This window comes from Procambarus clarkii, chromosome 15 (genome assembly GCF_040958095.1).
Source record: "Procambarus clarkii isolate CNS0578487 chromosome 15, FALCON_Pclarkii_2.0, whole genome shotgun sequence".
NCBI lineage: Eukaryota > Metazoa > Arthropoda > Malacostraca > Decapoda > Cambaridae > Procambarus > Procambarus clarkii.
The window spans coordinates 6,783,827-6,799,662 of NC_091164.1; the positions used below are offsets into that span (position 1 = coordinate 6,783,827).

A 15,836-nucleotide genomic window follows, 5' to 3' on the forward strand; every position below is an offset into this window, starting at 1 on the left:
GTCGAATTCCCTCCTCCACGACACCGGATTCTTACTCCTACGGTATCGGGAATGACGGCACTACGACAAGAGTGACTTTTGTGACGTTGCAGGTGGTATTTCCCGGTGCCTGGCCTTAGCACGAGAAAGTACGTCCTTTACCAGCAATGTCCCTGGTAAGAATAATTTTGGCGTCGAGGCGGCCCCAAGGTGTACATGCGGTACCCTCAGCCTCTTGACCAATCACCGCGAAGCATTCCTGAGACCCAGGCGCCTTGGCCAATGGCGCTCCTTCCTCGACAATCTATCCCACCTCACAAGAGGGTGACATGTGATGGTGGTCGGCTCACAACCGTTGACCCCCCAAACCTCCCTCTACACTTGAACTAGTACAAAATACACAGAAATCGACTCCCTGCTGTAACTTCCTTCACAGACCTGATACAGCAATCAAAATAACATCACTGACTAGCTAGCATCATGGGCTGTCCAACGACACCCAACACGACTGTGTAGAAGTTGTAGTTCGAAAAGTGAATCACGGTGCACAGGCACCTGTGCACCCTGCACTGTGCATCCATTCAGCGTACAAGGGAGCTGGAAAATTCCATCTCCTGACAGTGTACACCAAACACATCCGGGACCTGAACGCGGAACATGTCCAACATAACAATTTCCACGGCAAGGTACGACACCCTGCCAGAGAACTCCAGGCCAATCGTCTCTGAACGGCGAATAGGGGGAAGGGGGTCCCCATGACGTCAACCAAACAGCCGGAGGGCTGCACCCCCGGTCCGAACACATCAACAATCGGGTCACCATAACAATCTGAGAGCGGCTTGTAAAGCACACCCTCACCGGACGACTTCTTGTGGCCGAATCCAGGTGACAATTTGTTGTTTTGGGAGGTGAGAAGCCGTAAACCTGACGTTTTGGGAAGCGAGAAGCCGTAAACCTGACGTTTTGGGAGACGAGAAGCTGTAAACCTGACGTTCATTTGACGACTTGGTGACGTTGCCTGAGGCGACAATCTTCACTTATTGGCAATGCCCTGTGTGTGTGTAGGGTGTGTGTGTGTGTAGGGTGGGTGTGTGTAGGGTGTGTGTGTGTGTAGGGTGGGTGTGTGTAGGGTGGGTGTGTGTAGGGTGGGTGTGTGTAGGGTGGGTGTGTGTAGGGTGGGTGTGTGTAGGGTGGGTGTGTGTAGGGTGGGTGTGTGTAGGGTGGGTGTGTGTAGGGTGGGTGTGTGTAGGGTGGGTGTGTGTAGGGTGGGTGTGTGTAGGGTGGGTGTGTGTAGGGTGGGTGTGTGTAGGGTGGGTGTGTGTAGGGTGGGTGTGTGTAGGGTGGGTGTGTGTAGGGTGGGTGTGTGTAGGGTGGGTGGGATATCTTCTATGTTTTTAGTCTACAGCCTCGGTCCTCGGTCCATTTTGAGCCCCTTGTGACTGCTCTTTACCCTGCCTGGTCTCTTTGTGGCTCCTCACCCACTCTGGCGTGTCTTTCCTCCTGGCGTCAGATACATTTCCCAAACCAGACCCCGAATTTCAGCATATTTTGTGCTCTAGTACAACAGCCTAGTTGACCAGTCCAGCAACAAGGAGGCCTGGTCGACGACCGGGCCGCGGGGACGCTAAGCCCCGGAAATACCTCAAGGTAGTCTTTAAGACAATGGAATACGACATGACTAGAAATCAGTCCAACGGAAACTACCCCCAATACTTGAGTTATCCAAAGGATATATTTGTTCACGGAATGATGTCAGAGACGAACGGAATCTCTCATTCAGCGCGTTTCTCAAAACCTCGATTATTATCCAGACACGAGACTTCTTTCTATTCTCAACCCCTACATGTAGATTAATTTCAGTCTCTCGTAATAACTCGGTGCGTAGTTAACGCCGCTATAAAACTCGATTAACAAGGCACCTTCAACAGTTTAAGTGCCTCGAACGCAGGTCAGGTCAGAGGTTCGTCTGAAGGGCCTCGCCCACCTCCAGCCGTTATTGGGTTTGCCAGCACGGAGTATGTGACCCCATTACCTTTGTTGTGGGAGGTTATGGTACACTGGTGTACCCTGGTGGTGGGTGGTTATGGTACACCGGTGTTCCCTGGTGGTGGGTGGTTATGGTACACCGGTGTTCCCTGGTGGTGGTGAGGTTATGGTACACCGGTGTTCCCTGGTGGTGGGTGGTTATGGTACACCGGTGTTCCCTGGTGGTGGTGAGGTTATGGTACACCGGTGTTCCCTGGTGGTGGGAGGTTATGGTACACCGGTGTACCCTGGTGGTGGTGAGGTTATGGTACACCGGTGTACCCTGGTGGTGGGAGGTTATGGTACACCGGTGTTCCCTGGTGGTGGGAGGTTATGGTACACCAATGTACCCTGGTGGTGGGCGGTTATGGTACACCGGTGTTCCCTGGTGGTGGGTGGTTATTGTACACCGGTGTTCCCTGGTGGTGGTGAGGTTATGGTACACCGGTGTACCCTGGTGGTGGTGAGGTTATGGTACACCGGTGTACCCTGGTGGTGGGTGGTTATGGTACACCGGTGTTCCCTGGTTGTGGGTGGTTAGGGTACACCGGTGTACCCTGGTGGTGGGTGGTTAGGGTACACAAAGCTGTCGTCATCCTCCTTATTTCCTCCGTCATATTCCAGTACTTCTTAGTCTTGTCTCTTCAGATCCTTACTACTAATATTAAGGCAACTTATTCATTCTTTATTGATACGTCCTCAGATCCAGTGGCGTCGGGGGAATACTTCACTGCTCAAGTCACATACTCACAAGTAAGTACAAAACAAGAGACACACTTCAAGACATAAAGTAAACAAGAGTGAGACCAAGATGAGAGTGTACAGTGTAGTAAGAGTGTCACCAGAGGTGTCGTCTGTTTCTTGTTTATCATAATTATATTGTGGAAATAAGTTTATTTACAAGAATCTGGACAAGAATAACATGGAAGTTGAGATAGTCAAATATATAGAATAATACAGTAAATCTTGACAAATAAAACCAAAAGAAATCAGTAGGAGCCATGAGGAGGATTCGAACCTGCACACTTTGTACTACCCAGCACATGTCTTAAGCCACTGAACCACGATATGCTAAAAATCAATGTAACCTGATCTATGAATCTTCTAGGGGTATAGAGGCATCGAGCGGATACCAAATCATGGTTCACACTGGTGTGGTATGGGAGCGTTGGGGGGGGGGGGGGGGGTAATGTCGAGGGGGGGGGGGGGGACGGTGAATTTGTGTTTAGCATATAGTGGTTCAGTGGTTTAATGAATGTGCTTGGGAAGTGTCCAGTGTGCAGGTTCGAATCCTCGCCATGGCTTCTACAGATTTACTCATAATAATTAAAGTAATATTCATTAGCAGGTTAGTAGTAGTGGAGTTAGTGTTAACATGGGCGATGGGAGCCGGTCGGCCGAGCGGACAGCACGCTGGACTTGTGTGATCCTGTGGTCCTGGGTTCGAACCCGGACGCCGGCGAGAAACAATGGGCAGAGTTTATTTCATCCTATGCCCCTGTTACCTAGCAGTAAAATAGGTACTTGGGTGTTAGTCAGCTGTCACGGGCTGCTTCCTGGGGGTGGAGGCCTGGTCGAGGACCGGGCCGCGGGGACACTAAAGTCCCGAAATCATCTCAAGATAACCTCAAGATAACATGGACTAGTATAATGTCTAGGAAGACAGTGGTACAGCAGGTGGGGGCAACAACCATTTTGATATGAAATTGTTTCTGATTCTTGGTCACAAATTTGCATAAAAAAATAATAAAAAAATGTATATTTTTGGTTCGGTCTTTAGAGGTAACATTTTATATTTAATAACTAAATATTTGTCGATAAAACGAAGGGGGAGGAAAATATATATATGGTTCGCTCTTGCACTAAAGAGATTTTTTCCCAAGCGTGGAGAGGAGGACGCAGGAGGACGGTGTTATGGGAGATAGGATAGGGTAAATGGATAGGTTATAAGGATGGCTTAGACAGTTATGTGAAGAGGACAGGCGGTTAGGGTAGGCAGTCACGATAGAGAACCGTAGGGCGCGAGTCTCGCCGTGGACGGAGGGGACGGCAGGCCGGAATGGAATGGAATTATAAGGAGAAAGCACCAAGCTATTACGACTATATAGCCCTTGGAAGGGATAAGGATCTGGAATGGTAAGCGGGAAAGGAATGGTGTCCAACCACTTGGACAGTCTGGGATTGGACGCCGACCTGCATGAAACGAGACCGTCGCTCTATACCGTCCAGCCCAAGTGGTTGGGTCAAGGCGAGTGGGAGAAGGATCGTTCTCACAGGAGCAGGTCTTCTATAAATAATTCCAAAGTTTACATATTTCATCGTCTCCGGTTCCACACTGTATAATTTATAGCAGATTATATACCTGGTATATTACACTACCCTGGAATATATTTACCTGGTATATATTTATAGATATCCTTGACAGTGTCAGACCACGAAGGAAGAATTGAAACAGGAATTTCCTTAAGTACTTTCGTTTTTAATAATACATCTTCAGAAAGGTGAATTTTCTGATTTGAGCACACAGATATCCTCGAATAACAGTGTTAATATTTAGTCCATTAGTCACTTATAGCAATACGTAGTGATGGAGCGACTTGACATTACTTTTTGTACTGCTAAATTTTATAGTCCTGAAAAATTAAAGCTAAAGACTAAACTTAAATATTGCTAGGCCTAATAGAGCCCATATATATGTACTATACTACTCCTAATAGAGCCTATATATATGTACTATACTATTCCTAATAGAGCCCATATATATGTACTATACTACTCCTAATAGAGCCCATATATATGTACTATACTATTCCTAATAGAGCCCATATATATGTACTATACTATTCCTAATAGAGCCCATATATATGTACTATACTACTCCTAATAGAGCCCATATATATGTACTATACTACTCCTAATAGAGCCCATATATATGTACTATACTACTCCTAATAGAGCCCATATATATGTACTATACTACTCCTAATAGAGCCCATATATATGTACTATACTACTCCTAATAGAGCCCATATATATGTACTATACTATTCCTAATAGAGCCCATATATATGTACTATACTACTCCTAATAGAGCCCATATATATGTACTATACTATTCCTAATAGAGCCCATATATATGTACTATACTACTCCTAATAGAGCCCATATATATGTACTATACTAGGCCTAATAGAGCCCATATATATGTACTATACTATTCCTAATAGAGCCCATATATATGTACTATACTAGGCCTAAGATAGTGTGTATTAGGCCTAGGATTACTAGGAGAGGTTAGGTTAGGTTAGGTTAGGTTAGGTTAGGTTAGGTTAGGTTATGTGTAATATCTAAAAAGTTTCGTTTAAAAAACGTTTCCCGTTTGTCGAAATTGAGTATTACAAGTCTACTTTCTGGCGGACCATCACTTCATAATGGTACTTTCTGGCGGTCCATCACTTCATAATGGTACTTTCTGGCGGTCCATCACTACATATTGGTACTTTCTGGCGGTCCATCACTTCATAATGGTACTTTCTGGCGGTCCATCACTGCATAGCGGTACTTTCTTGTGGTCCATCACTGCATAGCGGTACTTTCTTGTGGTCCATCACTTCATAATGGTACTTTCTGGCGGTCCATCACTTCATATTGGTACTTTCTTGTGGTCCATGACTACACAGTGGTACTTTCTTGTGGTCCATCACTGCATAGCGGTACTTTCTTGTGGTCCATCACTGCATAGCGGTACTTTCTGGCGGTCCATCACTTCATAGCGGTACTTTCTTGTGGTCCATCACTGCATATTGGTACTTTCTTGTGGCCTATCACTACATATTGATACTTTCTTGTGGCCCATCACTACATATTGGTACTTTCTTGTAGTCCATCACTAAATAGTGGTACTTTCTGGTGGTCCATCACTAAATAGTGGTACTTTCTGGTGGTCCATCACTAAATAGCGGTACTTTCTTGTGGTCCATCACTAAATAGTGGTACTTTCTGGTGGTCCATCACTAAATAGTGGTACTTTCTGGTGGTCCATCACTAAATAGCGGTACATTCTGGTGGTCCATCACCAGAAACTTTCTGGTGGTTCATAGTGGTACTTTCGATCAGTCACTCTCATACTATGAGGATGGACAGGAACATTGGAGCTCCAGAACTTGTTCTATGAACCTTCGTGCTTTATGAACGTAAGTAACATGCAATAATTTGAACAAATCCACAAGGGCCGTGATGAGGGTTCGAACCTACGTCCGAGAGGATCCCAGACGCGCCTTAATCGACTGAGCTACGACACGGTCATAAGAATTGCAACCGGGAGTTCACCTGCCCCCACGCGGATCCTATTCGTGATTTCACACTATTGTGATTTTTGTGTGTAATGAAATAAGGGCGAAGAGGTAGAACAGCTTATTGACAGAGGCCGGGGGTGCACGGAGGAATTGTGTAAAACCCTGGTTTGTGTCTCGGAGAGACTGCAGGATCCGTGTGTGGGGGGCAGATGAACTCCCGGTTGCAATTCTTTTGACTGTGTCGTGGCACAGTCGATTAAGGCAGCGTCTGGGATCCTCTCAGACGTCGGTTCGAACCCTCATCACGACCCTTGTGGATTTGTTCATTTGATGCATCACGCTATTGTGATTTCTGTGTGTAATGCAATAACTTAAATCACCTTTGACTTCCTACAAGACGTTCCTGTTGTATGTGTCCTTAACTCATTCTACAGCTCCTTACACATGCACTAGACGTGTGAACTTCATTTCCACCTGTGTGGCTAACTCCTGCTATCCCCAGCCTTCAGCAGCGTGCTTCTTGTTGCAGGAGAGGATAACGTGGACGGTGGAACACTACGGTACAGTTGTGGAGGGCTTGGTGTTGTCGGACGTCCGGGTGATGAATGTGGCCGCCCGGCCCTCGCTCCTCCTGGTCGATGGTGCCACCTGGCCCTCCGGCGACTGGCACTATGATGCTGCTACTGGGGTGAGTACTGGGGGTGTGGGGGGACTGGCACTATGGTGGTGCTACTGGGGTGAGTACTGGGGGGTGTGGGGGTACTGATACTATGGTGGCGCTACTGGGGTGAGTACTGGGGGTGGTGTGGGGGGACTGGCACTATGGTGGTGCTATTGGGGTGAGTACTGGGGGTGTGGGGGGGGGGGGCTGGCACTATGGTGGTGCTACTGGGGTGAGTACTGGGGGGTGTGGGGGGGACTGATACTATGGTGGTGCTATTGGGGTGAGTATACTGGGGTGTGTGGGGGGACTGATACTATGGTGGTGCTATTGGGGTGAGTACTGGGGGGTGTGGGGGTACTGGTACTATGGTGGTGCTATTGGGGTGAGTACTGGGGTGTGGGAGGGGTACTGGCACTATGAAGGTGCTGTTGGGGTGAGTACTGGGGGTGTGGGGGGGGTACTGGCACTATGGTAGTGCTACTGGGGTGAGTACTGGAGGGGTGTTGGGGGGGGGGACTGGCACTATGATGCTTCAAGGGAGAATAAGGAGGATGAGGGGCCCATGAGGTGAGGGAGGGAGAGAGTGAGGGCCTCATGATGTGAGGGAGAGAGTGAGGGGCCATAAGGAGAGGGAGTGAGAGAGAGAGTGAGGGGCCCATAATGAGAGGGAGGGAGGGAGGGAGAGCGAGGATGGAGAAGGAACCATGTATGGCTGTTGAGTGGCTCTTAGGAGATTGGTGTGAGTTCGCTGATGCTTGAAGGAGGAGGGAGGGAAATGGAGGGGGGAGGAGGGTGGAGGGGAGGAAGGATGGGGTTAGGGGAGTCAAAGGAAGATGGAGGAGAAATTAATAAATAAACCAAAGTGGATAGAACAGACACGCTAATATTTTAGCCCCATGAGTTTACTATGTGTTATCCTTTGAAAGTGAGGTTCACTTTCGTAGACACTTAACTTGTTTCTGTAAAGGTTTGCTGCATATTGAGAGACGTTTTCTACTTGCTTCCTTCCTTGTCCCCAGGAGCTGAAGATGTTCGACCTGGGGATTTCTGTGGTGAGGAACTTCACACTATCCTGGACTGACAAGATGAGCTTCCAGCTTCCTTGTCCTCTCTCCTACAGCAGTGAGTATAGCCATGTGTAGTGTAAATGGGGGTCATATCGTGTGTGTTTTGATTTTGGTAACATGCGATTTGGCTCCACTAATTTTTACAGCATAATTGTTATATTCATTTTTTTTGTGAATGATGCGATTAGTTCTCAACCATTTTTCAAGTTTTTGTTTTGGCAAATGATTCGATTAATCATAATTTTGACAGTGGGCAGAAAAAAAACTAAATGCACTGAAACGTCTGTCTCTGGTAGCAACCCGTCCTCAGACCAAGTCCATTCCATCCAGTGGTCGACCCCAAAGACGCATTCATAGATTTTAATATGCTGCTCATACAAAACAGGAATTTTCTCAAATAAAAATACATTTTATAATATACTAGCATATTGTGCATATTTAGGCATAAGTTAGGTTAGGTAAGGTGTTTAGGTTCTGATGGTGATTATTTGTATTTTTAGTACGTGGGTGAAGCATTTACCAACCCGTCCTCGATTCAAATCCATTATATCAAGCGGTCGCAGCCCGTCCTCCAAACAAAGATCCAAAAGTGATTCCATGCACCCGCCAAACCCCCTGTTTATGAATGAAAAGCGGTTTACACACGACTCACAACTGCTGACGTTCGAACATATCCGGAACAAGTGCTTCACTGACGAATTTTGTTCGCACCAGAACGCTGTAAATGCTTCACCCACGTACTACAAATACAAATAATCGCCAACAGAACCTAAACACCTAACCTAACCTATGCCTATATATACACAATATGCTAATATATTATAATATAAATTTATACTTGAGAAAATTCCCGTTTTGAATGAACAGCGTGTTAAAATGTATGAATGCGTCTGTGGGGTTGACCGCTGGATGTAATGGACTTGAGTTGAGGACGGGTTGAGCGGTCGACCCCGCAGACGCATTCATATATTTTTACAGGCTGTTAATTCAAAACAGGAATTTTCTAAAATATAAATGTATAATATGCTAGCGTTTTGTGCATATATAGCATAGGTTAGGTGTTTAGGTTCTGTTGGCGATTATTTGTATTTGTAGTACGTGTGATAATGTGTGGTGTGTTAATATGTGTGTGTGGTGTGATAATGTGTGGTGTGTTAATGTGTGGTGTGTTAATGTGTGGTGTGTTAATGTGTGGTGTGTTAATGTGTGGTGTGTTAATGTGTGGTGTGATAATGTGTGGTGTGATAATGTGTGGTGTGTTAATATGTGTGTGTGGTGTGTTAATGTGTGTGTGATGTGTTAGTGTGTGGTGTGATAATGTGTGTGTGTGTGGTGTTAATGTGTGTGTGGTGTGTTCAGGTGTGGTGTGTTAATATGTGAATTTGTGCTTGGGTGCGGCCCTCTGAACTTGGGTGAGGAGCTTAGTGTGTGTTTTCATAATGTCTGTTAGATCTGTGTGATGTCCGAGAGTACTGTGTGCTCTCATACACTTATATATATTAGTTTGTATTGTGTGTATAAAACAGTCGTCAAAATGAGGCTTTTGTTTCTTGAGAAAATACGCTTTTCTTTGTTTTCTGTTCTCCTTATAATACTGTTTTCTTTTGATGCTATCTTGTGACTCTCTTGTGAATTATAGAATTCTCCTCTTCGACCAATATCACTATTTTCTGTTGGCATTGTGAGAGGGATGAATCTCGTATATTCTTAACATAATGCTCAGACCTTTGCTATATTTACCTTTTACATATACGTTAACTGTTAACTCGTGGGTTTTGCACAAATAGCTAAATACACATGAGCAAATATTTAATATCCTCGCTGTGTCTTGCTAATAAAATCTTTCTTCCTAATTAAAGTGAAAAAGAAAATTATGCAGCTGAACAAATCCACAAGGGCCGTGATGAGGGTTCGAATCGAATTCGTGGCCATGGAGGCCACGGCCCTTGTGGGTTTGTTCATCTGATGTATCATGTTATTATGATTTCTGTGTGTAGTGTAAAATTGTGCAGGTTTGCAGGCAAGAACACAGTGACAAGTGAACTTTTGAGGTTTTATGAAATATTCACTGTAGAGGTTTTTAAATACTTTCCTGCCCTGGGTAAAGTTATGCTTGCATGCAATAATAGAGCAGCGTGACATACACGCAGCTCTGCACTTAGATCTCTAGCTGATCTGATCTCTAACTGCCCGAAACGCTTTGCGTAATAGTGGCTTTAGGCATTGTATGTACTAACTCTATCTATAAATCTATCAATTTTTATATCTTCTCTTGTATGTTTGTACTTTACCTGAATGAACATTTGAATTTTGAATTTTTTGAATTTTGATGCTGGTTCATTATGTACTTTTTATATAGTGCGATGAATTCTTTTAGACGCACCATTGGTACACAATACAGGAGATGAGTCACAATAACATGGCTGAAGATTAGGCACTCAAGACAAAAATCTGATAACGAGATGATAGATAAGAGAGTGCTATGATGGGTAAGAATTAATAGAATAGGGCAAAATATACTAAAGGTTATAAGTAAGGGAAAGAAGAAGGACGTGGGAATAAGGTATAAATATAAGAAAACGTTATAAAATATAAGAAAGTTATATATATAAGAAAAAGATATATTTATAACTTTTTCTTATATTTATAGCGTTTACTTATATATATAAGAAAATACAAAATAAAGAAAAACTGCAGGAGGCCAAATGGCGAAGAGAGAGAAAGAGAAGGTAAGAGAAGAGTAGGAAAGGAGAGAGAGAGAGAGTCTAGAAGGAACAAAGCTTACGTCAGATCACGTTTGTTATGAAAGTTGGGACATTAGAGTATGTACTGTGAAAGGGAAAAGTCAACAGCAACAAAGCCAGGACTAAGGTTCATGTTGGATAGGTTGTGTATCAGAGCCGACAGCTTTTGTGAAAGAGTATTGGAACTTGTACCATTTTTTTTCTTAATCTTGGGCGACTTTGCTTACATATATTAATAACTTTACGAGCTCTGAAGCACCAGGAGACTCCTTATAACAATAATAATATTTAATTTGGAAGTTTTGATGCTCATAAACTGCTTAATGAATACCTAATTTACCCGACGGCCACTAACACTAGTGGCCTTGATGAGGACAGCAAGCCAGCGGCTTGTTGAGGGTCCCTTCCCATTTCCTTGAAAATATAAACAAATCTACAATAGATTGAGAAAACGTGTACAGGTTGCTTGTAATTCTTGGCCCAGATTAAAGGGCCAGAATTATAAGCAGTACTTCTTAGTAATCCTGGCCCAGATTACTGGGCCAGAATTATAAGCAGTACTTCTTAGTAATCCTGGCCCAGATTACTGGGCCAGAATTACAAGCAGCACTTCTTAGTAATCCTGCCCCAGATTACTGGTAGTGTGTCGAAAACTCTTCTGTCTTCCAGGGCCGTGACGTTTAGTTCCCGTAGCCTTTCCTCGTTGCTCATACCTCTCAGTTCTGGGACTAATTTGATGGCATACCTTCGAATCTTCTTTAACTTTGCCTTGTATTTAACTAGGTATGGACTCCAGGCTGGAGCTGCATACTCCAGGATTGATCTTACATAAGTGGTATACAGGGTCCTGAACGATTCCTTACGCAAGTTTCTAAAGGAAGTTCTAATGTTGGCCAGTCTAGCATATGCCGCTGATGATATTCTTTTAATGTGGGCCTCTGGAGACAGGTTCGGTGTGATATCAACCTCCAGATCTTTATCTCTATTTGACTCTTGCAGGATTTCACCTCCCAGATGATACCTTGTGTTCAGCCTTCTGCTCCCTTCTTCCTAATGAAGAAGTGTAAGGTAATGAAGTTTCATTACCTAACACTTTCCTTAGTTGAACTTTAGCAGCCATTTTCTAGATCATTTTTCCAGTTTGTCCAGGTCATCCTGTAGTCTCTGTTTATCTTCATCCGTCTTGATTTTTCTCATAATTTTTGCATCATCAGCAAACATTGAGAGGAACAAGTCTATACCCTCCGGAAGATCGTTTACATATATTAGAAACAGGATGGGGACAAGTACTGAGCCCTGTGGGACTCCGCTGGTGACATCTCGCCACTCTGATGTCTCCCCCCTCACTGTTACTCGCTGTTTCCTGTTGCTTAAGTACTCCTTTATCCACTGGAGCACCTTCCCTTTTACTCTTGCCTGTTGCTCCAATTTTCTTAACAGCCTTTTATAGGGTAATTTGTCAAAGGATTTCTGGCAGTCTAGGAAGATGCAGTCGGCCCACCCTTCTCTTTCCTGCCTAATTTTTGTTGCCTGGTCATAGAATTCTATTAAACCTGTGAGGCACGATTTACCATCCCTGAACCCATGTTGGTGGTGTGTTACAAAGTTATTTCCCTCCAGATGCTCTACGAGCCTTTTCCTCACGATCTTCTCCATCACCTTGCATGGTATACAAGTTAGGGACACTGGCCTGTAGTTCAGTGCCTCTTGCCTGTCACCCTTCTTGTATATTGGGACTACGTTAGCTATCTTCCAACTTTCTGGTAATTCTCCTGTTTCCAGTGACCTGTTATACACCATAGAGAGTGGCATACTTAGTGCTTCTGCACCTTCCTTTAGCATCTAGTGAGATTCTATCAGGCCCAACAGACTTTGTCACATCCAGCTCCAGCAGACACCTTTTGACCTCATCACTGGTGAGGTCAAATTCCTACAAGGTTGCTTGGTTTGCCTCCTCCTCATTTAGTGCAGGGGCTTCTCCTTGTTCTATTGTGAAGACCTCCTGGAATCTGTTGTTGAGTTCTTCACACACCTCCTTGTCATTCTCTGTATCTGTTCTTCCCTTTTCTCAGTTTCATCACTTGTTCCTTCGCTGCTATTTTCCTCCTGATGTGGCTGTGGAGCAGCTTTGGTTGGGTCTTGGCTTTACTCGCTATGTCATTTTCAAACTGTCTCTCTGCTTCCCTCCTCACTCAGAGGTACTCATTTCTGGCCTTCTGGTATCTCTCCCTGCTCTCCGGTGTTCTGTAATTTCTGCAGTTTCTCCATGTTCTCTTACTCAGTTGCTTCGCTACCTTGCATTCCTGGTTGAACCATGGGTTTTCTGTTTTTTTTAGTTTTTCTCTTTTTGGACGGGGATAAACCTGTCTGCAGCTTCCTGGCACTTCTGGGTGACAAAATCCATCATGTCCTGCACATTCTTGTCTCTAAGGTTTGTTTCCCATGGTATTCCCCTTAGGAAGTTCCTCATCTTGTCATATTTTCCTCTTCGGTAACTTAGTCTTTTTCCCTCCGATCCCATCCTTGGATAGGTTATCCCCTATCTCCACCAAGTACTCAAAGGTCATTACACTGTGGTCACTCATTCCTATGGGGGCTTCAACTTTGACTTCCCTTATTTCCGACTCATTCAGGGTGAATATCAAGTCGAGTCTAGCTGGTTCATCATTGCCTCTCACTCTTGTCGATTCCTTGACATGCTGGCTCAGAAAGTTGCTTTTTGCCACTTCCAAGAGTTTAGCTCTCTATGTATCTGCACCACCATGTGGGTCCCCATTCTCCCAGTCTATCTTTCCATAGACTGTGTACTCACCTAGTTGTACTCACCTAGTTGTGCTTGCGGGAGTTGAGCTCTGGCTCTTTGGTCCCGCCTCTTAACTGTCAATCAACAGGTGTACAGGTTCCTGAGCCTATTGGGCTCTATCATATCTACACTTGGAACTGTGTATGGAGTCAGCCTCCACCACATCACCTCCTAATGCATTCCATTTGTCAACCACTCTGACACTAAAAAAGTTCTTTCTAATATCTCTGTGGCTCATTTGGGCACTCAGTTTCCACCTGTGTCCCCTAGTGCGTGTGCCCCTTGTGTTAAACAGCCTGTCTTTATCAACCCTGTCGATTCCCTTGAGGACCTTGAATGTGGTGATCATGTCCCCCCTAACTCTTCTGTCTTCCAACGAAGTGAGGTTTAATTCCCGTAGTCTCTCCTCGTAGCTCATACCTCTCAGCTCGGGTACTAGTCTGGTGGCAAACCTTTGAACCTTTTCCTGTGTGTGTGTGTGTGTGTGTGTGTGTGTGTGTGTGTGTGTGTGTGTGTGTTCACCTAGTTGTGTTTTGCGGGGATTGAGCTTTGCTCTGCTCGTGTGTGTGCGTGTGTGTGTGTGTGTGCGCGCGCGCGTGTATGTATACTCACCTAGTTGTGCTTGCGGGGGTTGAGCTTTGGCTCTTTGGTCCCGCCTCTCAATCTTCAATCTATTGGAAGGGAGCTCGGCCGACCGGCTCCCTTGGAGCCGGTCGGCCGAGCGGACAGCACGCGGGACTTGTGATCCTGTGGTCCTGGGTTCGATCCCAGGCGCCGGCGAGAAACAATGGGCAGAGTTTCTTTCACCCTATGCCCCTGTTACCTAGCAGTAAAATAGGTACCTGGGTGTTAGTCAGCTGTCACGGGCTGCTTCCTGGGGGTGGAGGCCTGGTCGAGGACCGGGCTGCGGGGACACTAAAAAAGCCCCAAAATCATCTCAAGATAACCTCAAGATATTGGTGTAAAGAATTCTGAATTTCACGAGCTCTATCTTACCTACATTTGAAACTGTGAATGGAGTCAGCCTCCACCACATCACTTCCTAGTACACTCAGTTTACTAACTCCCCTGACACTGAAAAAGTTCTCTGTGCGTGTACCAGCCGTGTTAAATAATTCATCCTTGTCTACCCTGTCAATTCCCCTGAGAATGTTGTATGTGGTGATCATGTCTCCCCGAGCTCTTCTGTCTTCCAGCGACGTGAGGTGCAGTTCACGCAGCCTTTCCTCATAACTCATGCTTCTTAGTTGCCTAGTGGCATACCTCTGATTTTTTTCCTGCTTCGTCTTGTGCTTGTCAATGTACGGGCTCCATGCTGGTGCCGCATACTCCAGGATTGATCTTACACATGTGAGGATTGGGTCCTCACATATGTAAGACTTCAAGGTTCTGAAGGATTCCTTACACTCTACAACACTACATTCCTTGTGTGCGTGCACGTGTGGTGGTATTGAGTTTATTCTATATAGAGAGAGCTCAATGTTATCTCCTCTTAAATATCAAAGTTAGCAAACTAACAGTCAGTCGCTAGAGTTTTAAGCAGGAGAGGTGGTTTAATACCAAGACTCAACTTTCCAGTCTGTTTGGCAAAGTTAAGTTATTAAGTTAGGTTAGTATGAGATTATGTATTGATCCCGAATCCAAAACGTTTACTGTTGCCTCCTCAAAAGTTGTGGAGGCAACTTTTCTTGTTGCCTCCACAAGAAAAAAAAAGTATGACAATACAATTCATTTACCAAAATAAAATTTTGAAATATTGAGGACTAATCGCATCGATCGCAGGAATAAAAACGGCTCTGTGAAGCTCCAAAAAATTAGTAGAGCCAAACTGTGTATTACTGCAGTAGACCATTAATGGGGTAGACCATTTACCTATTTTGCCAAAACCAAAAATTCACGTGATATGTCCAAATTTACACTACTGCCTCGAAGAGGTTGCCTAGTGTGCTACCTCATAGTTGCTCTTCTGGTTAGTAGTGTTACTTGACCATGAGTGTCACGTGGTTAGTAGTGTTACGTGATGGTCAGTATCACGTTGTGAAGGGGTATCATCACGTGATATCCAAGTATCACGTGATTACAAGTATCACTTTAAAAAAAATAAGTGAGCTAAATGTTATTTTTCCTTTTATGATTGCTCTCATCCTTGTTACTGCACAGAGGGTTCATTGTATATCTCATTGTTCTCATTGTTACTGGAATCATTATTACAGCTCTTATTTTTATTGACATTATTATTCATTATTATTATTCCTAGCT

The 15,836-nt window shown here is 44.7% G+C and overlaps 1 protein-coding gene across 1 annotated transcript in view; it reads left to right on the forward strand.

Annotated features, from left to right (window-relative positions):
- The window catches only part of LOC123759099 (maltase-glucoamylase), a 289,988-nt gene that overhangs the window by 72,781 nt on the left and 201,371 nt on the right, over positions 1 to 15,836 (forward strand). Inside the window, exons 20-22 of the mRNA XM_069324937.1 lie at positions 2,708 to 2,757; positions 6,829 to 6,987; positions 7,983 to 8,085. Coding sequence (XP_069181038.1) covers positions 2,708 to 2,757; positions 6,829 to 6,987; positions 7,983 to 8,085 — 312 coding nt within the window. The remainder of the gene's footprint in view (positions 1 to 2,707; positions 2,758 to 6,828; positions 6,988 to 7,982; positions 8,086 to 15,836) is intronic.